Raw genomic sequence first — 24,421 nt, 5'->3', positions numbered from 1 at the left:
TTATTGGATTTAGGAATCGGTTTTATTAAGGCTACTTTAAATTTTCTGGGAAATATCCTAGTAGAAAGCATCTATTAACTATGAATTCAAGAGGACAAACAATATAGTTTGAAATTTTCTTTAGACATATGCTACTTATGCCATCCGCACCTGGAGAAGAGTTTGGTTTTAGCTCATGAATGTATTTATTTATTTCTGTAACATTGGTTGGGCTTAGAAAAAAGCTATGTAAGGTTCTAGGCGAGATTGTTTCGGGAATTTCAATTATATTATTTTGAATTAGGTTTTTAGCATATTTCTGGCCTACTGTTGCAAAATGTTTATTTAGTACGACAGCTTCAATTCTAGCTTCAAATTCTTTAGTTTTGGTTTTGGTAATTTCTTTTATGCAATCCCAAGTTTTCTTAATATTACCTTTATAATTGAGAAACTTTTGATTATAGTATTCAATTTTTGCTTTAGGTACAAGAACGCACCCCCACTCCATGAAATTGAAAAGAATTCAGCTCCCCCTTGAATTGAAATTGAGATCCCAAAAAATGTCGTCAGTAGACATTCTAAACACTATTGAAATTTTTTAGGGACCCCTAAAGATGTAATTTTTAGTCCCCTCCCACAAGAATTTCAAGGGTACAGTCTGCGTCCAAGCCCCTTCCCCCCCTGTGGGCACCACTATAAATAGAATAGTACTCGTTTTTATTGTCCAGTCACAGAATCGCCTGTTTAGATTACGAAAATTATTTTAAATAGTATATTATTGATAGAATTCATTTGTTGAGGTCAATAATATGTTGAAACATGAATAATGTCACTTGGTTGTTTGAATCAATAAACTTATGCAAAACTTTTCTCAATTTCCACCTTGTTCAATTACAGGCGAGTCCGTGTTGTGCTGCCGAGAAGGAGCCGTCGCCGACGACAGGAGGTCGACGCCCGAGCACGTCGCTTCTGCACCCGAACCACGCCCGACTGCTGCGACGGCCATCCTCACCCGAGAACCACTCCTCCATAGACGAAGAGTTCCCCCCGTGCAACGGCTCCAAGTCGTCGTCCACGGCCTCCTCGATGACAAGTGTAGCCGCCGCCGGCAGTCACCGACTGAGCGACCCCTGGGAGCGGGAGCGCGACCGCAGACGCAGCTCAACCATCACCGCTCGCTACTCGCTACTCGACGCCCTGGACCTGGAATACGCGTTACTCAGAGCGGCGGCCAGAGGCAGTGTGGGACCCTACAGTCTCTCAGAATCTCTCCACAAGTTGACGTTCACCCAAAGCCTCGCCTTCCCCGCGCTCGCCAGAGGCCTGGCCAGCAAGCGGCGTCCCTCGCAGACGCAGGCGGCGCCCCTCGACCCCAACGACTCCGGACTGAACGCGTTCGCGCGCATCATCACCGCCCTCGTGCTCATGCTCGTCAGTGTTATGGTGTTTGGTGTTGTGTACAAGTTTGTGAGGACGTGAGGGTTGCTCGTGTCCCCTCAGCCGGGACACGAGGAGCAGATGCATCACAGTCATGGCTACCGTACCAGCTAGCACCTCCCCCCACCACCCAGTGCTATCTTCTATATAAGCACTCTCAACTTCGGCCTACTGCTACAGAATGCCTTCTAACAGACATGGAGTCAACAATGGTTGTCTCAACACTGAGGTGTACATAGACAGTGAATTGATATTTTTCTACTTTATCGACCAAAGTTGAAATAAAATACTAATTTGTAATATGTTATTTAAGGTCTTCAAGCGTCGAATCTATAGTTACCAAATAATGCATTTAATTTTACGAGTTATACTTATTTCCTGTATATTTTATTTCCATCCTTCTCAATAATTATTTTCTGTAATATGCTTTCAGTGTAACAAATACTAATTTTGTAGTACCGTATGCTGATTTGTTAGAGATCTTCAAGCGTCGAATCTATAGTTACCAAATATTGCATTTGATCTGTACGAGTTAAACTTATCTTATGAATCTTTCATTTTTACCCTTCTCAATGATTATTTTCTGTACATATATGCTTCATATATAGAGTCTTATAATCGGAGATTCGGAGTTTACAAAGTTAATGAAGAACGAAGAAAGATATTTCTGTCACTTTTAACTTTGACAAAGTGTTTGGTTCTAGAACAAACCAATTAATCGACATTTATCATCATTCTTTGAATATATGAAAAAATATTTTTCTGTGATTCTGAAAAATTATCTGTGAAGAGTATTTACACTAATTTTGGTTTATTGAGAAGGATTCGTTTAATTATTTTTAATGCCCGGTTCCACCAAGCTGGATCATACATTTGAACATGGTAAAATCTCAACGAGTTCACTGAAATACAGACATTATTCCTATGGCGATAGTTCATGACCAGGATCAGATGTATTGACCGAGCTCCATGAAACCGTGCATGATCCTCTTATTGATTATGAATATACTTGTGAGATCTATATTATTCAACAGAATATACCACATTTTTTATAAAATCAGTTTTTTATCTGATGAAAATATGTTAAGGCAAATTTTATTTTGGAGCGTAGTTGTTTTCAGGTTGAATGAAGAGAAGATTTGTGAAACATTTGAGGAAAATTGCTCATAAATATTATCTATTCACGAAAACATTCATGAAATAAAGTTTAGTTTGATCAATTAGTATTGATTCACGATTAATTATCCTTATCCACCCTCATTGCCCTTTTAATTGAAAAACTAATTAATAATTTATTCCTTAGCTATTACTAGTGACCCCCTGGGTTGAAGAACTCGCTCATGAACTGTTTTATTGATCTCTGAAATCCGCAACTTATTGCGGGGATGGTGAGAATTATTATGAAAACAACTAAATATTTCTTCTACAAGTATATGAAAGTAGGTTCCATGAGGATCCTATTCTAATTAAAAAAAAACTACTTTCTGTCGCTTCAAAACTTTTGTCCGTCATCTTTTGGATCCGTCATATGAATCAAATTCATTTCGAATCCAGCCTCATTCTGAGTCCAACTTAATTTTTTCAAATGGGAACGTGGTCATGTAATACATGATTTCGATACAGGGTTTCAAGAAAAAATTGATGGCGAAAAAGGCACATCGATATCTCAAACCGTTTCAATGATCTCAACATCTAAAGATACTAATAAATTATACAGGAATGAAATAAATGAGTAGGTACCTACATTGAATAATCAAGTGTTAGTGAACACTAATTTAACGCTTTGAACAAAAAAAAATTGTCATAGAAATTTGTAAACGTCATAGCAACTGCCATGATCAGCTGAAATCATGTGTCGTCGACGCATGAAGGACAGTCTATGTGATAACTCCCAAATACCATCAGCCTTTTTGAATGAATGTAAAAAATCACAGAAATAGCATGAAATCAATTCCAGCGGACTAAATGATAAATCACTTTTTTTCTTATGCACTTTCAATGTTATCTCAATATACTGAAGAAAAAGGACGAAGGAGTGAGTCAATTTTGTTGTCCAACGAGCTTGACCTGTGTAAAGGTTCGAATACGTGTTCAAAATTTGAAGCTGATTGATCAATTCTTTCTAAAGTTATTTTAGAACATACAAAAAAGGACGGTCAATGACTTTCAATGAGTCAAAAGTAAGAACTCGCTAACGCTTGTTTAATAAATGTGTTATTAATAGTACCTATATGATAACTTTTGTCACTGAAGGAGGCTTAAATATTTCAAATTTTGAAAAGGAAATGAAATAATATAGTCTGTTATATTATAGAATATAATTACTATGGAGTAATGGGCCATTGAAAATCCTACAGAGAGTGAATTCAAAAAGTGCAAAGAGCTGTTCTAGGCTTATCTTCACAAATAATAATTACACATTGACTTCTCTTAAATACAAGCTCCATGATATTCCTATTTCTGATAGTTGATTGATAATGACTATTAAAATACGGAATTTTGAAATCATGACTTCGATGGGCCCATTACTATTAAAATCTTGAAATAAAACTGATTGTTCTAAATTATAATATTATTTATTGTCACAAATTCATGATGCATAACTTTTTCCAATAATTAATTCATTATTATAAAAATCTCCTTTGACTTGTTCCATAGCAATCTGAATTAGAGAAACCTGTTTCTTTCTCTTTGTTATTGCCCTGTGTATAACATATATCGCCAAATTCAACTTAATTGAACACCACATATTGTTTCTATTTTTGAAACAGGTCGTTTTCCATCGCCTTCACTGAATGATTTCTATGAATTTTAAAATGTCAGTAGTTGTTTCATTTCAAAAAATAACTTATTGAACTTATAATCCATATAAAACATTCTAATAAATTATTCAAATGAATGAATAAATAAATGATTTATTCAAATAACATGATAACCGGTAACTAAGAATAATAATTATTGTAGAGTACATGAATAGATATTATTCTCTTGAATATAAAGTACCTCGATAACTTCACACTAACATGTGGAAAAAGGGTTTTCAAGCTACATTAACAAAGAACACAGAAATAAAATAGAAATGAAATGTTTATTTACAACAAAACATCATTTTTAATCATTGAAAATTTCAAAAAATAGATTACAGTATACACAAATGAGTTTCATTGATGTACGCGACAGATTGATGCAAATTAATTAGAGTTTACAGAATCATATTTCTCAAAAAATGCCATTGGCTTACAAAGAGCGTTCATTCAATTTTCAGATAAAAGCAAACTAGCCAAAAAATGTGTGGATATAAAATTAAGAGTGAATGTGTGCCTTCTAGAGTTTCACTTCATCCCAATGAGAGATTTCGTGCTAGATTATTCAATAATATTTCATAGAAATCCATTATTTCAATTAATTAGTTTTCTCAATGAAAATACAGTATCAATATTGAATACTTGAAATGTATCATTATTTTCTTCATAAACGTACACTGAATCACTAAGAAATTACATTTGTACCCGTTTATTAATCTTGATCACTAAAAATAATTTAAGATCATAGAAAGTGATTCACAGTAATTAATTTATTATTAGGTACCCACTTCTTCTGATTCTCTTTCATCATTATCCTCTGCGAGGAAAGATCAACTACATTGTTGTACTAGCAATTACTAAATTCTCTAGGCCTACTCTAAAACTAATTTCATTATCAACTCCTTCTCATTGAAAGCGCATGATTGGAAAAATAGAGGATGAATTTAGTAGTTTAACATAAAGCGCTTTCTTAACATTTGGGTGTACAAATAATTATGTAAAATATCACAGTCACAATACCCAATTAATGTTAACTTACATTAAATAAACAAATAATTTACAATAAATAAAAAATAGACACTAAATTACTTAAACACTATGCATGGAACTGTATAATAATTAATATGAAGAGATGATACAGAATCAATAACATAATATTGAAGGGAATCGATTAGTAAGAAAAATATAGATTCTTTGGGGAATTGTTGCTCAACCAATTCACAGAATTGACTATCTTCAACCTTCCATTTCAGAATTTGTTTTTCTACGTACAACATGAAAAATAAACAGAGATTCAATTTATTGTTTATAGAATGAAGCATCCCTCACAATATTATACTTTGATCGTCTCTTTAATGGATTCTTATTATAATCATTTATATTCTTGTTCAGAATCAAGCTTCTCATCTTTTGCAGTGTTTGAATATCCAGATATTTTGAATACATTAATAACGTTGATAGCTTCACTGGGGAAAGATGCGATTTTTATTGATGGACTGACAGAGCGAACAAGGAACATGAGGAGGGACAAAATGATTATCACTGACGTCACTATGGTGAACATGAAGAACAAGAGACGCTGCTGCTTTGTACTTTCAGAAGTGATGTCGAGGTCTGTCAACATGTCGAGCTCATCATGCCAGCTGACCCAGGTGTTATTCCACAGGCCAGGGTCGGCTTCAGGATCGCTGGGGATGTTGCGCGCCACCACTACTGTCTTCCTATAACTGCAAATCGAAATTGAACATTCATTAACACTCAAAATGTTTAAAGGTATTGAATAAAGACATTATTGATATTGACAGTTTTAAGAGCTTGAATGATTGCAATGCGTCATTTGATTTATCAGTTTATAAGAATGTACCTAGAATAGAATGTATTAGGTAGTAGAATACATTGTATTCTAGGTACCTTGGTTTATACTATTAGAATCCAAAGTAGTATAATATTCAATAGAAAAGAAATTATCCAGTATTTGGTTGTATTGAATAATCGGGAGTTTGGTTATACATAATCGGGAATTGAATAACTGGGGAGTTAAGCCCCAGTAATTCGCAACTTATCTCGGTAATGTAACAGTAAAGGCCTACTTGATCAAAAACCATAACCAAAGTAAGAATAAATTAATGTTTTGTAAAAAATCTTGGACACTATTACACTGCTAGTCATTTCAATAGGATCTATATTGAGACACTTTGACCCGGTCACACAAAAGCCGGTTAATTTTTAACCGTGATTAACTTCACGAGAACCAATCAGAGAATGCGTTTTTGATAAAACGGCTTCTCTGATTGGTTCTCGCGGAATTAATCACGGTTAAAATTTAACTGTGTAACCAAAGGCTTTTGTGCAACCGGGCCTTTGGGTTACAATATCCAACCTTGATAAGAATATTCAAAAGAAGAAAACAATAATCATTAGGCCACAATAATAATGACTGTAATAATACGAATTACGCGCAATCGATTTGTAATTTCGCGCTGACCATGTTCACCACTACATTGTTCCTAATGACCAAGTCACTGAAAAGTAAAAAAAAAACTAAATATATTTTGAATATTTATCTGGGATTATTAAAAATCTTTTATCCCAGTATTAATTTCCGTGAATTTTATCCATGACATGAGATCTGATAATAATGTATTATGATATTAAAATGTGATTCTAGTGTTGGCTATACTGGAATTGTTATATTTTTGAATTTGAATAAGTGAGGTTATGGTGGTCAAGTCTCCTCTATTTCTGTTTTCTTTTTCTACTTGTCTCTTTAGCAAGTGGTTATAGTTTTTAGAATGTATTTAACCTGTAATTATAATTTAGTAACTACCATTATTATCAAGAAAATGGTTTCTACCTGTTATTCGGAGGTGAGCTTTTGCAATTATTTGAATTATCCAATGCCGTTTTTATAATTTCCATTGTAACTTAAAAGGTTTGGCAATTTAAAACATTCATACCGTAATGGGTTTGCATTAATCTTAATGGCTGCAACTATCAATGCAAACTTGTAAATCATAATAACTTTTATATGTACCTTGCTAAAGACTCTTCAAGGCTGAGAAGAACCAGTGGACGGTCCCTCGCCAAGTTGATCTGCTCGCATGGATCGTCCCGAATGTTGAACAAGCAAGGAGCTTTGTGCGGTTCACATGCTGATTGGTTGCTGTTTGTCTTGTTTGTGTTTGAGCCACCACAGATTATTTCAGCATCACCTCGAAGACGGTGTACGGTCTCTTCTTGGAGTAGTTTCCATTTGCTTGTTTCTGTAGGAATTGAATCAATTGTCAGTAGGCTAAACATTCATCTCCGAGAAAATGCATTAATTACGCTAGGCACTCATATGAAAAAAATCATTACAGTGAAGGAAAAGACAGATAGACACAGTTAGTGTTGAGTATCAAGTGAGTAGGTTAGTAAGTATCTAGAGAAGAGAAAAACCTAACCAATTCAATTTTTTTTGTCCATAAAAATAAAAAATCAATGTAGATACCCCTGTTCCAACTTTATTTTATTTTTCACAATATGTTTCGAATTAAGAAGCTATTTTCTAAGTGAGTTTCCATTGACTCATTCCCACTTAAAGATAATATTATAAGTCGAAACATGTTGAGATAAATAACATGAAATTTGAAAAAGGGTAGGCCTACCTTTGATTATTTAATCTTTATGTAACTTAAGTTAAATACGAGTAGCCGTTAAGTTACCAGAAAGTGGATATTGAGAATCTTTGGACAATATTATTCCACTTTCTTGACTAGGCCAAGTGAAAATCAATTTTCAACTCGTTTCATCCAAATATTAAAAAATAGAACCTCAATAACTTATTTATGGTAAAAAAAATGTTTAAAGGTTGAAATTTATGATGTAGGCTAGAAATATCATTTCAGTGAGAGGCATCCAGTGTTTCCATTTTTGCGTTTCATGGAAATACTTTCAACTTGTGGTTTTACAAAAAAACAATAATAATGGCTATCATTTAATGTAGTTTATTACTTTTTGAAGTAAGTAACTGGTAACTTTCTGAGAAAATGAATTTGATGAATCAAAACCAACCTTTGCTACTGGCTGAGGCTGAAAATGAGTGTCCGTCACCCTGCTTCGCTATCTTTTCCATGATCTGCTTTTTGGTGATGAATCCAGCCAAAGTGGATCCCACCAGTGAGTTCATAACAGCCTTAGCATTGTATCCGACGCCCATATTCCGTCCAGTTTCACCATACCACGCATCAGCTACTCCTTTGTGAACTCGTCCTGTGAAAAATTGAATGATTATAATATGTTCTATTTTAATATTATAATAATATACGTATTAATCATGATAGTTTTAATTCATTCAAAGCTGTATCCTTAGTTTTTCTCTCTTGATCAGTGCTTGCTTGTAAAAATAATAAACGAATGAAAAAGATTTTATTCTGTGCAATTGGATTTTAAATTGCAATTCAACCCTTACATTTATGATAATTTCCTCACTTTTGAAACCTAGTAGATAAAGTAAGTAAGGCAGTACGGTAGCTTAATCTTTTCAACTTGTAACTTGATTTTTTGTTTAATTATAGAAGCTAAATGTTTTATTCCATAGCACAACTGTCTGAACTTCACTGGTCTCAAACGATAAACAGTGTTGAGATAAACTAACAGCTTGAACGTTAACAACCCTAATTTTGAATTCCGATCTATTATAAATCTGATACAGAAAATTTATTTTCCATGTGCAATATTCCTGCACTAGACTATTATTTATGAGCTTTGTGCATGTTCAACATTAACTCTACAAAACTGACACATTTAAACATTCATTTTGATTTGAGAATTCAGAATATCTGGAGAGCATTTAAAATTATTAATCCTATTATTAGAAGTGTTTGAAAAAGAAAATACAATATTACATAAATAAATCAATTTCAACATTGAATGCCCTAAAGGTATTCCTGTATAAGTTATTCAAGTTATGCAATGATTTTTTCAGATATATTTTTATAATATTTCAGATACTGATGTAAAATCAATTTTATCTATTCATTCGACTAGATTCTGGGATTAAATGAGTTTTGTACAACTCCTGTTTTTTCTATCAATGTTGTATTTGCTTTATTGGATAATATAATTTATTACACACGTTATTTATTTGTTTTACTCTTATTTCAGGTATAAAATTAGCCTGCGTCTGCGTCTGTACTTGTCCATCCTTGATGATGAGCTATGGGAAGAGTTCATCCCTTGAATTTTGTATTCCAATATTTCATGGATCAAAAACTCATATGTGAGTAGTATCTGTAATCATCTTGTGTTATATTAAATAAATTATTACCATACTTGTTTTGACATGTCACATACTTCTGATCTATGCTTGATTATGTAGTGTTCTATGATGATATATATTCTTTTCTATTCTAAACTCTTGGGAATATTGATTCATGTACAATTCAGGTTAGTAGAATCGTCAGATTCTTACCTTTGATGTACTTCCAGTCTCCTCGTCTCAGAGCAGCGTACACATCTCCAATATCGTCGATATTGTGAAGGAGTTCGGTTCGCGGTGAAGGCACTTCTTCAGATATCATGGGCCACATGTTCATTCCGTCTATCTCTCCCAAATCTTGGACATCTCCTCCTGAAATTTACATTGAGCAAATATTAATCGGAAATCGTCTAACAAAGTGCACTTTCAAATTCTACAGCAAACAATACAGTTGAATAGTGTGCTATTATTTTTATTACAACATCCATTGGAGCTCTTAAAGTAACAGTATTACTAGAGACTTGAATTAAACGAAGAATTGAGTTATTGAATAAGTTAGCAAGTAATCTGCGTCTCCTCTGCAAATTAATATGAAATAGGCGAATCGCCTCAAATTTCATCTATTTCTTTCACCTTGCAGATCAACTATGGTGAAATATATTCAAAGCACACAAAAAGACCTGCCAGTTCATTTAAATTGTGGATAATTTGAATGAGGATTCACTCACCAGTCATTGCATAGAATGTTGGCAGCCAATCAACAATGTGCATCAACTGATTGCTTACTCTCTGAGTGTTCTTCATCAATGGACTCCACACTGCCGCTACACCACGAACTGCTCCCTCCCATGGTGTTTCCTTGATCTAAAAATCGATGAAAATGTATAAATTAATACACCTACCAAATGAAATTTTAGAAACATAAAACATTGCATTTATTTCTATAAGGCTACCGAGCTTGATAGTTTTAAAACGTTACTAGTAATTATTGTATTTAATGAATAGAAAAAGAATATCGCTTTCCTAAGAATCATGAAACATCAATATACAGATACGAACTACCTTTAGTTGAAGGCTTGCCTGAAAGAATAGATCACGTGAAAAATTCTATGGATGAAGGATGATTCTGAGTGACAAATAAATTAATTTGAATGTTTGATTAAAAATATCAGTTATGTAACGTCCCTCGACTGATATTGTAGAAAATGGAGTATATTGTATTTATTAGGCCTTCATCTTTCAGTTGTAGCCTAGGCCTTCTGCTTAAATATATAAGAAGTGTAATATTTTTAACCTTTTTATTTATTCTGTTTGTAGTGGGTACTCTAGTCTACTTTTTAATTTAATTGAAGACCTTGAATTACACTCGGATACAATTCCGTTGAAGTGGTGAATGAGATGGATTTTAGATAAGAAACCAGAAATTGGTTAATGAACTTGGATCAGGAGATAAAAGCTCGCAACCAAGTAAACACATAGAGGTCGTTGCATTATTTCAAGAAACACCTTGTCTATAAAGTGAAAGTAATTACATCTATGACCCAAATCGATGGTATAAAAGTAGAATATATGTGTATTATGTTTTCATGGTTGGATGAACTTTCAGGGCAGTATGTTATCGTGAGGTAGTAATATTGGCTTTATTCCAGAATGACATAGTTACATCTGTTGGTTTTTTATTGGCAGGTCAACGGTCACTGTTTTCATTGCCACAAGTTTTTCTTACCAATTCTAAGAAATCAATTTACTTGAAGGTTAGAAATACAACAAATTTGATTTGAAGCGTGTTGTTTTGAGGTTTAACTACTTAGCTCAGATACAAATCTATTTTCAACTTATTAATTGATTTTAGCTTTTAATGATGGTAAATACATTTTGAACTTACACCTCTCAATGGATAGTTTGATCCGCGGTTTGAGTGGATTCCAAAAGTGGGAGCACCGTTATCGGACATGAAGAGAATCACTGAATTGTCCAGCATTCCTTTGGTTCTGAGGGCGGCCACTATCTTCCCCACACTCTCGTCCAACTTGGAAACCATTGCTGTCAACATTACAATCGTTCCAATGAACCACACATTTCAGAAACCACACATTTTATTAATCTTATGAAACTACTTAGAAATAATACAATATCGATTTTGATGAATGATAGGTTATTTCATAAAAAAAGATATCATTATTAGGTTTCTACTTGTCGCTGTTTAAACATTGTTTTATAAAATAATAAGTAATGCTCTAATATTTTCATTGCTATTGCCTTGTGTACACTATTCGATTATAGTTATTCATTTATTTTTATTCATTATTTATTTATTCATTTATAATTCTTACAAAGTAGCACTGATTGGGAGAAAAAAAACGTTTTTACTAACTTAATATGTTAGTGTTTAAGGTGGATTACTCTGATATATTTTTTATAGTTATTTACATATATTGAATTTACATGATAGAAGAAACGAAACAAATTTGTTAGTTTGTAGATGTCCGAGCTATTACTAAACTGTTAGTCCGCTATCTGAATTGGTTTGTATAATATATATTTTTTTATTTAACCGTATAACATATTTGTTAAATACTTTTCAAACTAGGTCATTAAATTTAATTCTGTAAAAATCTTTAATTGTCTCATTGCGTCTGTTGATATAACGTTTCTTTCGATTCTTGTCCATTAAACTATTAAACTTGTTTTGGATGAAGCAGTGAAGAGCGTATTTTATTTTTTTGAGTTGGAATTTTTATGGCTATGAATTGTAAAATCATAAAGTTCTTTGGATTGTTAGATCATAAAGCTCTTCTTTAGAAGTCTGATGATTCTAGAGGTGGTCAAGGTGGATTACTCTGATATTTGTTCCTCTGAATCTAATACAAATCTGGGTTGGAGTTGTATCAGATGAAAGCATTTTTTCTGTGTTGTGAGAAAATATTTACCGATCCTGAGATACCGTAGTCTCTTTGATACAATAATATATTCATTCATTTTTTCATATACACATATACAACTAGAATTGTAAAAACAACAGGCATTCGCTCAATACTGCCTTGGACCTTAATTTAGAATACACTGTCTAGAGGTTATATAGAGATAATAAGTTCTATAAGTCACATTAAAAACTGGATAACAAGGCAAAAAATCATTCTGTAGTAAATTATGTTGTATTTTGAGCAAGTGAAATGAAAATTATTCCAATCTAATTTATTGTGATCTATATCAGTGCCTTGGACCTCAATTTAGAATACACAGTCTAGAGGTTATATAGAGATAATAAGTTCTATAAGTCACATTAAAAACTGGGTAACAGGACAAAAAATCATTCTGTAGTATATCTTCATGTTGTATTTTGAGCAAGTGAAATGAAAATTATTCCAATCTAATTTATTGTGATCTATATCAGTGCTATTCAACCTTTATTATCTCAGTTTTATAAAATGTATTTTTCACTCACCAGCATAAACTCTGCGCTCGGGGTCTTGGATGTGAGCAAACTTGGCGATTTCGTCGTCCGGCGCCTGGAAGGGGTCGCGCCGGTTGCCGGTGTGGGGCGCCAGGTGGGCCACGTACAGGAACAGTGACGACTGGTCGCTCTGGTGGTTGTCGATGATCCTCACCGCCTCCTCGGTGAACAGGTCGGTCGAGTACTTGCCTTGCGCCGACCAGTCTACCGTGTTGTTCCGCCTCATGTCGTAGCCGTCGTAGGGGGCAAACTGCAAAAGGCATCAACTTCAGGTAAAATTTCCGTCAGAATAGAGAAGTAGAACTAGAAGTAGTCAGATTAATATCAATTCAAAATAAGGTTGAGGTCAAGTATTTGTGATCTAACCCTTTTTTGTAACTTTTTAACTCTATTGCAGGTATCAAGTATAACTTCATTGTAAATTTGTGTCTAGTCCCAACTTCGATTAAATTGAATCATTCATTGACTTATTACCTAATCCATTTACTCATCCATTATGGTTTCTTATATATGTGACTGTTTAATTTTAGAATAAATTTTATTTCATATATATTTTCATGTGCCAGTATAAAGATAAAAGACTTGGAGTTTGAGATAAATGGTTAGAACAAATATTCTGGCCTCAATATCTAAACATTAAAAAAAATCGATTTTTAAGTATATGATATAATCCATAAATGATTTTTCATAATCACCATTTTATAACTCATCTATCCATTGGAACAGTCCATGAAATTCTCCTATGTAGTTGAATAAATAATTTGAAAGAAGTAATGAATATTGAAAATATATTTTTATAATGAATCTACTAGGTATTTAGCTTTAACTGGGTACTATTCCTACTACACAAAAAATCAGAATAGCTTAGATTCCGATGATAATTTAACTTTTATCGATTTTTTAGTAAAAATCATGAAAACCAATAGGCCAAGTAATTATTTTGAATAGTACTTTGGTAAAAGATTATAATTAAAAATGATCAATAATATTTTAGATCACTCACAGTTGCCTTGACAGAATGATCGTAGTAGTCTTGGAATCCTTGGTAGTATCCGAAGTGTGAATCGAAACCGCGGTAGGTGGGAGTGTACTCCTTGCGGAAGAAACCCAGATGCCACTTGCCGAGAGCATGGGTGCTGTAGCCCTGCTTCTTCAGGTACTGTGGCATCAGCTGTTCTTGCAGAGAGAGGCCCCATGGCTCTGCCTCCAGGATTACAAGGTGCTGCATTCCTGTCCATCAAAATTTATTTATTAAACTCAATTGATATGCTACTATCATAATATTTCATCAATGTTGTGCTGTACCAACTGTAATGAACTATCTTCAAATTAATTTGCTATTCCCGTCTATTCAGGGACTGTCCCTGTCCCTGTATGCACTGTCCAAGTTCAACGCTAATCTAAACTACTGGTGGATTGAAGCTAATCTAAACTTCTGGTGGACACACAATAAGCTTTGGTTGACGTGTGAGGTTCTTTGAACCTTTGGATCTTTGAATCCGTCCCTTCAAAAACATAAACTTCTGGTGGATAAATCAACCTAGGACCGCATATATCTTCAATAATGTGTCACATAATATATATAGTTCCATATAATATATCTAGTTCAAATCACCTCTGATCCAATTTAGTTTACATTTTGACAATGCTTACGGAGCTGATAGCTTATCACTGTGTGCTGATCCTGAAAAAATTAATTTAGCTTGATGTGACTCAATATGAGTATTACGTAATATCCACTTGAAGGTCAATCACAAGAATGTATCTTATTCATCCAACTATCTCATAATATTATTGCTAGTATTTCGATTGGAAACGATGATAAACTCAACTATGTTATTTGACATCTATCAACTATCAATATTATCCTCCAACTATCACATAGAATAGAATGGATGTTTATTTCATCAAGACAATTTTAAAATACAAGTAATTGAGTACATAATAATAATAATAATACATAATATACATAATAATTAATTTTGCCCAAAATAGTTCTATTGGAAACATAGATAACACAACCATATTATTCGAATCGTTGATGAAGCGACAGTATTCAAAGTCATGTATACGCATATCCTTCTAAATCCTTTATAATATCATTCTACCTGTATCACACTCTGTAAGCTTATCTCGGAATGTTATCATAGAAACAACAGTCGAGGCGGAGGTGTAGGCCTACTGTGGTATGCATTACTCTTCTCTTAAAATAGTCTCTAGTGATGGTAAAAAAGTGACTAGTTGAGCATGCCACCTGTGGCTGTCAGTTTCAATGCGAAGGTCGTGTGAACTACTGCAGTCGTCCGATGCACTTTCTCTGGCGTTTTTCAGGGTCATTCAATTTGTATTCTTCACAGGTAACGTAATCGTCTCCTTTCCAACTCGTGTGAAATTATTAGCATAAACTTCGCTATTTTTGGATAGAGTTGATTTTTTATTTGTTCTATGCACCCACATATCATACCATAAGCTATTTTCTTGTCTTATTACAACACTGTTCAAGAACGTTGTTGGAAAAACTATCAAGCACATCCGTTGCAATCTTGTAAGTTTCTTATTCATGAATTATACACCCAAAACTCCATCTTTTTTCCAAACTCATCTCCAATTCTAATCGAATCGACAGAACCATTACAAACATGTCAACTTGGCCTTGTGGAAATATCTTTATCAAGCCAAGAAAATTACGACCAATTATTTTTCAACATATCAGTAGAGTTGTACTTTGTAGAGGGCTATGCTAATAATGTCTTATACTTTTTTCTAACAGCCTAGTCATTTAATATAATGTATGCTTACGAATGTTAGTTTTGTGCATACTAGTAAGTAGTTTTATTGTAACCCATAAATCTCTTTACATATGAACAGAAATAACGGTTTATTATACAGATTGATATAGTATGTGTATTGAATTACTTGACTTTGAAATCGGAATGATCATCAAGATTTAACCAGAGTCTTTTTCATTCATATTACTCTTCACCACCCATCATCTTACTGGCAATCTCCAACCATTGTAGTTTTAATTATATGTCATTCCAAAAGTTGTTATTTCTATTGCTCATTGATTATGTATCTAATCAATATCGGTAATAGAACAAAAAACAAATTTGGCCATTCACTAAAAAAATTATAATAATTCCTTATCATTGGAATTCAGTATTTGGAAAACAAGAAATTCTTAGTTCATATTAGATTTTAGAAGCTATTATTAATGATTGAAAAATGTATTTAATCCAGTTATCGGGAAGATACATTGAACGTCATTCGTGATTTCTTAGTATCGTCGCTAATAACACTTTAATAGAATTCATCAAAGAAATTATCTAATGCCTGTTGAACTACCTGAAGCAGACCAAAATATTACCCGGAACACAAATCCCAGTCGCAAGGACATCCAAACACACAAATGAGTTTATTCGTATTAGTTATTTTCCAAAAATGATACGGTCAATTAGATAGCCAATAGCCTAGTATAGTGGAACCAATCTATAATGCGTTTCATATATTTCTCAAACCTACGTATCTATATCGAAGCTATAATGTGATTCAATTTCAATTGTCAGCATCCATTATTAATAACTTTAATGCTTCTCCTTCATTTAATACTGACAGTTCAAAGTGATTCTCACTCACAAACTGCTTTACCGTGACTTCACTCAGAAATTTGGACATAACCTAAAAATCTGGACTATATTTTTCAAAATTGTGTTAGAAATAGTATGGGCTATGCCTGTTTTTCATCCACTTCGTATTTCTGTCATTAAAACGAATAAATAAAATATGACATGATCTTATGCATCTATATAATATGCTCATGGATCAATAAAGATATCTATCTAGAAGTGCAAGTTGGTTTTGGGAAAGTGTCGACTAAGTTGAAATTTAAATTTATCCACAACACTGACATGTTTTACAATATTATTATAAAGCAATTATCATAGATCAGTATGATTATGGAAAAAAATTCTTCTGTAGCTTAACAGCTGTCGTTGAAGTTAACAACTAAGTTGTAGTTGCAGTTGCAGTTGTAGTTGGCTATCTGTTGTCAGGCCTACCTGTGTGAATGGGGTATTTTCCAGTCATTAGTGAAGCTCGCGAAGGAGTGCACAGAGCTGGCACATAGTGACTGTTCAGAATGACTCCATTGTAAGCCAGCGCGTCTATGTTAGGAGTGGGAATCTGGTCCGAACCGTGGAAACTGACATCGTTCCAACCCTGCCGAAAGAAAACATCAATCAATTAAACTCTCAATTACTCCAAGCTGTAGTTGCAGTGTGGCTGAACTAAGTTGGCATCAATTAATATGAGAAAGGGTGTGGTCGCCTTTAGCATCGACAGATCATTTATTCAGTCAAAGCAGTATATATTATTCAGGAGTAATTCATCACTAAATTCATTATTGTTAATTCCTTAAAACTATTATAATAAAATAACCTTCACATTTTAATTATAACCTACTCATTATCACAATTTTCAATGGTCTCAAACACGTTATTCCAATTCCTACTTTGAAAGTTTTACGTCCCATAAATTTGTTATTATGTGCATTTAGCTTCCTTTATGTCTGGTTTCAATGTTACATGATGCAATTAACAGTGCATTTTCATTTGTCAATTTGTTTTTGTAATTGAATAACATAAGAAATTTTAATTAGTTTAATTTTGTTGAAAATTTGTTTAATTATAATTTTCATCACCTATTATAATCAATTAATCGTTCATGTTATGTGATTATACTAATCATTAATTATTCAATCAATGTTCAATAATTATTAATGAAATCATTTCAATTTATATTCTTTAAAGTTCTTTATACATTCTTCAATCATGTATTATTGGAAACGTAGTTGATTCTCAATCCAACCAACTTTTGAACCTACTCGACTAAAAACATTTGAGATTTATATCCACTCGCTCATTCCAGAATCTATCTGTTTGTTCCCATGAAAAATAAAAATAAAAGTACCTTTAATATTCATATTAATCAATGTGAAAACACAAAAATTAACCAATTATAGTATAATTCAGTTTATGGAAAATGCAACAGTGATATACTTTTAAATAATAGTATTAACATTCTTGCATATATTGAAAGAACTCGTAACATTTTATTAGGTCAAGGAATGAACCAAGACTCTTAATGTTCTATTGTTGAATTATAATGAGTTTCATGAGGGAATATGTGAAGGTCAATGGATTGCTTGAGTGCACTATGTTCCAGTGCATCAATGCTCCATAATGAATTCATTAAAATTTACCGGTTTGGTAATGAGTTTGATTGAAAAATATATAATGTCATATTAATAAGGTTTATGTAATTTTTGTTATTGAAAGGGGCGCTGGTTAGCACATTGAACAATATATGATTTTCTCATTATGATTTAATGTTATGTAACCATGAATTAAAGGTACAATGAAGGATAGAAATTTCCATCGTAATAGGATTATAATGTTGCACGTACCAAATCATCAGCCAATATGACAACAATGTGTGGCTTGGTGCTTGCAGGTTGGTGATGCGAATTTCCTTCCACCTTGAGCATCGCACTCATCAGGACAAAGATTAGAACGGCTCTGTTTATCATGACTCCAGTTCGATGATCCTAGTCCCTGCAACACCACATTTACAAAATCGTAAGTAACATTAATCATTCAAAATTTGGGTGTAAAGATTATCATTTACATTGTACAATATAAGATTATTGAAATATATTCTTCTCGTAACTATCCGTTTAGGACAGGGGACTCATATTCTGCGATCCAGATTCTGGTTGCTGCTTCTCTTGAATGGACGCCAATATTTATTGAAATATTAGTGAGTTTACAGATCAAATCTCAGTTGATTTTATTTTCTTTATTGTATGGATGTAAAGCACAAAACCGACGCTGTTTATCACATTGTTTTTGACACTACTACCGGAGAACGCAAAGATTTAATCACTTTTCCTACTGCAAGATGCGCTCTCTATATTAATAGCTCTATTATTTTCTCATTTGTCATCAGTTAGCTCTTATGATGGATACAACAGTAATCCTCTCCAAATCATAACAATAATATTCAATTTGTTGTGATAGTGTGTTGGACCTTGAGAGACGATCAACCGGAATCGACTAAAAATGTAAATAAACAATAAAGAGTCGAGATTTCCATCCGAGTGGGAATAGAGGTATCTCTTGTAAGTTGTGATGTAACATCCAGTTACTTTCCTGAATATTATAGGACCTCTTTTCAACAAAATCTACGTCAAACGGTTCTAATGGCATGAGAAAACTTGTTTCTGGGGAATCTTCTATGAAGAAAGGCCCAATGCGATAAAACAATACTGACTAAGAATAATCTCATTTCTCTATATAAATTATATTGAAGATGTCTAATACTACTATAGACGTTCACCACAGTATGAATATATTGACCGAGGATATTGAGAACATTACTACTTATGAAGCTACAATGTTTTTTTTTTTTAATTTGGGTCTGCTAGAGGTTTGGTACCTACTGTATCAATTTTCTTTGTATCATATCTGTTACAATACCTTTGGTAATACATTTCCAATTATTATTACTCATCTTCATTAATAATTAATTGTCGATTTCATCACTAATTCTCATATCGATAGAACATCTTCAAACATTTCATTTGATATCTCAGAATATTTCGAGTCATTGTACAAACAACATTGAATTCTTTGAACTCTTCAAGAATCAAATGAATTGCTATTCATTTCAAGAAAATGGCTTGGAAATGCCGAAACTGGTTGTTTTGTGTTTTGTAAAAAAGTTTTGAAAACAAAAGGGCACTATAGAATTATTTTTTATTAATCAACAAATCAAGTAGCCCAATTGAAATGCTGTATTAGAATTGCTATTCTTACAGCTACAAATAATTAGAAAATATGATCTGTTAAAGATAATGCAACTTATCAATATTTAAGATAATGAGACTACTTGTGCAGATACTGTATTGCTCTTATTGCAGGTTTGAGTTAGTTAACCAATCGATCCCAATCTCTAATATGGCTGTTGGAGATATCTTTTATTGCTCACGAAATTCATTTCCAAAATGGAGTAGGTTTTGTGTTGTCAATCAAGGTGAAGATTGACGTGTCAGTCGAAAGGCCACGCGAGCGATTAATTTAAAGGCTGTACAATTACAATGAATTTCGTGTGCAGAGAGCAGAGCCAGGAATGGGAATGCTTTCAACTTGTACATAAACTAAATACGTCACTGGAAGTTTCATTTGAGATGCATTTCGTTCGGGTCCATTTCGTCCTGTCATCTGAACCAACAATTCATTTATGTGATTTGAAATTTTGATTTGAAATTGGTTTATCCTTAATTCTACGGTATTCCGTCATTTTTTATAGTCAACTATCAATTTTCATTATTCATTTCTTCAAAAAGTGGAGGAACTCAATATTAAAATCTATACTAATCATACTATTTTTAATTTTCTATAGTAATATAATATCAAGTTATTAATAGATATCAATTTAAATTTATTTCTCCAAAAGGCAAAAAATACAGTAATACAATTAATATTATGTTACATTAAATGTTCTCCCATAGAAGTCTAGTTATCTCTTCAGGTCAATGAATCCTTGTGCTAATGAGAAATCAAATTTTAGTTTTCAATATTCTCTGATTTGTTCGGAACAGATTATGTTTGGGTACGAGATCACTAGTTATCAAATTTGTTTGAAATTTATAATTCTGTTTCTATAAGTATTCGACCATATTGTAAGGTGATTCGATTACTGATATTGCAAATGCCCAGTAAGGATGAACTTGAGAGTTGTCTTTCATTTCTATTGCACTATCAATCTTTATATTATGTATTTCTTTATCACTTTTTAAACTATTATTGTTTGGTCATCTATTGGCCAACTCGACAAAGGTGTAGAAATTCTCTTATGTATTCAAATTGACAAAGCTCTTTATGATGCTGATGTCTTTGTCATTGCCATGATTGAACATGCTTATAATGGAATAAATATATAAGATAGAAACTTGAACGTGTATTTCAAGAGATTGAGGCTACATTATTGGGTAAGGCCCTTTGTACTTCACTCTTTCACCGGCTGATAAGAAAGTGTCACTTCACAATGGAATGCTCTGAGAGTCTAGTCCCGCTACAAAGGAAGGAAAGTATGATGATGCCGATTTTTGTCATCCCCAACTAATGAAACTATCCCCGATAATTACTAATTTGATCATGGCTAATATCTTATTCAAAGTTTCAAAATGAAACAAATTATCTCATCTTTGTGGTTTCAATTCAACTCTGGTTCCATCACCAATTTATTTATTTTTGAATGTATATAGAAAGACATAATTGAATTTATCTAGAAAATATATTGATTCGTTGTTACTTTCAGTGAGTCTAATTTGACAAACAATGTTCACTTCAATGATGAAATAGTTCACTAAAAATATTACTTTCTTTGTTGAGAAATTTGAAAGGAATCAAATTTGATTTATCATAATTAATAAAATAAATGTGAGATCACATACTTGGATATACAAATAATCTGATCACCATAATAAAACATTGGGTGAACCACCACCACATTGAAGTTAGCGCTTAACCTCTCAAGTGATTGATAAGGGAGGAATAATATTTAGAATGTTGATATTTCAAATAAAAAATGAAATTGCAAATCTATTCAGATTGAAATTACTAACTTGTGGAATAATTCAAAGAATCAATTTCCAATCATTGATGGATTCACTTGCCAATGAAGTGGATTGTCAAGTAGAAAAAGTTAATCATGGCTAAAATAATTTTATTGATGAGATTTTTGATTGATCTATTGAAGGAAGTAAATAATGGAAGAAGCTAAATATATGAAAGATAAAGACCTCATTCACATATCTAAAGTTATTCTATCTTCAAATATATCCTCACTGCACACAGTGATAAACAGTAGATTATGAATGAACTGGAAAATATTTATGAAATTGATAAGATGGTAATTACATCAATGAGAAAGAGAGGAAAAACAGAGAGACATAGATTTAGGTGTGTGTGTGAGAGAGAGAGAGTTAGTGAGAGTGTGAGAAAGGAAAATATAATGTTGTTCATTATACTTTCGAGTTAAAATTATGTTTATATATTCTAAATTTCTCATCTCATTCTCTAAATACAAACTGTTACATTTTTAGTGATGATTGTAATGGAATGTTGAAGAAGAAAATGATGTAAAATAAGCTGAAGGAAATTTAGAGTAAAATATGCGGTAGATAAAAATGAACCGTTGAAGAAGAAAAATTTAAAATAAACTGAAGAGAAATTACAGTTGAATGCATAATAGAGTAATGAAACTTTGAAGATGAAATTTTAAAATAAACTGGAGAGAAATTAAAGTAAAATATGCGTAAATGATAAATAAAACTCAATGACCCTCAAACCGATTATTAAATCACTGATACAGATCTCCCAAACTATTGCACAAATTAGGTGGGAAATGGAATCCAAATAATGAGAATACTGAATACTAGATAGAAAATTCTAATATCAACCAAGTAACTAATCTACAAAACTATTATAATTTTTCAATACACTTTGAATCACTGAAACCGTATCCTTTGGTAATATTCGCGACGAAGACATGGTGGAAAATATTTGTAAAATGTAAACAAACACAACTGTAAACACTCACTGTTGAAAGAAAGGTGGTAGCTGGACAGCAGTTGCACACTGACTCGTGGAGCCGGCTCTCGAGCGTCGGTTATATAGCTGGAGTGGCTGGCCTTCCTTCCTGTAGCTGAGCCCAGAGCCCCGCCCTGCTCCGTCCAGTCCACCTGCTCCAAATTTCCCAGACAAATCCGCGTCGCAAGCCAAAAATAAAATACTAAGTCCAATTCGGAAAAGCCTACATTTACTTATAAGTTGGTAACAACAGTACATGCGAATGTAACTGTTGATATTCCAAGTAACATGAATGTATTTCAACGATTGCTGTCGCTAGTATGCTGTTTTTGATTGTGAGTTTTTGGGAATCTGTGACCTTTCGAAAACTGGGAAAACTCTAGTAAAAGTTGAAAACCCTGGGAGTCCTAAATTGAAGGCTTTCTTGCGTTTTCCCAGTTTTTTATGGAGATATCAAAAAGTCTCATTTTACAATAAATAAAAAATAACGTTCTCTCGCCTTTTCCCATTTTTGTCATATTATTATTGAAATATCAATAGGGAAAATACTGTTCGTTATATGAACTGGCATAAATATAGATATGAAGTGATATATGAAAATATATGAACTGATATAATAATGAAAATATATGAATAGTGGGCAATAGTGGAAAATACATTCATATTACTTAGCATATAAACGTAGGTAGCTCTCCAAGCTTTTTAAACCTCTTCTCTCGTATCGTATATTTTACCACACTTTATACAGTCTTCTACGAAAAAGTTGAGAAAATGCATCGAAAAATCCTTCCCATTAGTCCATTTTGTATGAGATATTGATTGAATGAAAACAACTTGATGTTTCCAAAACCACTGGTTTATTACAACAATTTGAGAAACTAGTTTCGGTTGTTACACAATCATCAATCTTCAGTAAACCGGGAAATCTCTGAGTTTAGTATCTCAAATTGTTTCAATAGGCCAGTGGTTTTGTTAAAATTAAGCTCTTCCCATTTAATACGGACGATATTTACCACACAACATCACCTTCACAATAACACGAAAATTTGAATAAAGAAATAAATGTCGAATCAGTTTTAGGGCCTCTGACGTGACTTAATGACTGCTTTTAGGCAGCTGGGACCAACGGCATAACGTGCCCATCCCAAACACGGGAGTGACCCGAGAAAAATATTTGGTCTCGGCGGGATTCGAACACGGGGCCGTTTCCAATTTCAGCGTCTAAACTACTCGACTAAGACAATTCCGTAGTCTCACAAGAATACTTCCAAATCACTCCTTTAAGTAGGCCTACATAGCATAAACTGTAAGTCATATGAAACCTCCACTGATCAAGTCTTTCAAGAAAAGATTTTTTAAGACTATTTAAAAACTTTGAAAGTCTTCTAACACGTAATTTGATTTTTCAATCTTCTCAACCCTTCTTCTCATCGTCTTCAGCTGAGATACAGTCCCAAACTTTTCTCATATAACATTTTCATTCTAAGTCAAGTAGATATTTACTTGCAGCTTGTGATGCAAGCCCACTAAACACTTTGCATGTTCTCCTTAATGGTCTGAAGTGACCTGAATGAACCTACTTCTCGAAATTTTCTTTTTCATTTTCCTCTTTGGTTAATTTTTATAAGCTGATCGACATTGGTCTGAGTTTCAGAAGTTCAACAAAATGACCTCTTCAATTAAATGATGCAGTGTTTGATGCAGCAGCTATGCGCTTTGAATGAGACATTGAGTAGAGTGCATTTGAATTCAACTATTAAACACAGAGTTTTTTCATTGTTCTTCCTGCCTATTAAATCTAATTTTGATGAATAAGAACTGACTATGGAACACAGTGAAATGATTCTCTAAAAAT

The 24,421-nt window shown here is 33.0% G+C and overlaps 2 protein-coding genes and 1 long non-coding RNA gene across 5 annotated transcripts in view; 2 read left to right on the top strand and 1 right to left on the bottom strand.

Moving 5' to 3' along the window:
* LOC111044272 overlaps positions 1-2,639 on the top strand; it is a 48,376-nt gene extending 45,737 nt beyond the window's left edge. Inside the window, exon 5 of one of the 2 annotated variants that reach the window (XM_039424478.1) lies at positions 877-2,639. In XM_039424478.1, coding sequence (XP_039280412.1) covers positions 877-1,458 — 582 coding nt within the window. In that variant the 3' untranslated portion in view covers positions 1,459-2,639. The remainder of the gene's footprint in view (positions 1-876) is intronic. The other variant, XM_022329401.2, reaches the window with a different exon arrangement.
* A 1,846-nt stretch (positions 2,640-4,485) lies between these two features.
* Positions 4,486-22,725, bottom strand: LOC111044180 (arylsulfatase B). The gene is made up of 11 exons (XM_039424475.1): positions 22,577-22,725; positions 18,378-18,525; positions 16,972-17,131; positions 13,917-14,143; positions 12,905-13,163; positions 11,345-11,502; positions 10,188-10,323; positions 9,673-9,831; positions 8,274-8,471; positions 7,255-7,483; positions 4,486-5,947 (listed from the first exon to the last, which is right to left on the bottom strand). Exons 2-11 carry the CDS (start codon positions 18,498-18,500, stop codon positions 5,593-5,595), a joined length of 2,004 nt encoding a protein of 667 aa, XP_039280409.1. The 5' UTR covers positions 18,501-18,525; positions 22,577-22,725; the 3' UTR covers positions 4,486-5,592.
* LOC120350560 lies at positions 9,391-24,238 on the top strand. Of its 2 annotated transcripts, XR_005570881.1 has the most exons (4): positions 9,391-9,480; positions 12,908-13,185; positions 18,425-18,549; positions 24,221-24,238. It is a non-coding gene; the product is annotated as an uncharacterized LOC120350560 (long non-coding RNA). The 2 variants fall into 2 exon arrangements; XR_005570880.1 differs by lacking the exon at positions 24,221-24,238 and having other exon boundaries at positions 18,425-18,797.
* The last annotated feature ends 183 nt before the right edge of the window (positions 24,239-24,421 follow it).

The sequence above is a fragment of the Nilaparvata lugens genome, chromosome 3 (assembly GCF_014356525.2).
Source record: "Nilaparvata lugens isolate BPH chromosome 3, ASM1435652v1, whole genome shotgun sequence".
NCBI classification, from domain to species: Eukaryota; Metazoa; Arthropoda; class Insecta; order Hemiptera; family Delphacidae; genus Nilaparvata; species Nilaparvata lugens.
This window is presented reverse-complemented; position numbering and strand designations above follow the sequence as displayed.

Bases quoted from the DNA above. Each gene is read 5' to 3' on its own strand.
- LOC111044180 (XM_039424475.1), bottom strand. From the start codon at position 18,500: ATGATAAACAGAGCCGTTCTAATCTTTGTCCTGATGAGTGCGATGCTC. The intron at 9,832-10,187 runs GTGAGTGAATCC...TGTAAATTTCAG, and splicing joins AACATTCTATGCAATGACTG to GAGGAGATGTCCAAGATTTG. The intron at 7,484-8,273 runs GTTGGTTTTGAT...CAATTCCTACAG, and splicing joins AGCCTCAGCCAGTAGCAAAG to AAACAAGCAAATGGAAACTA.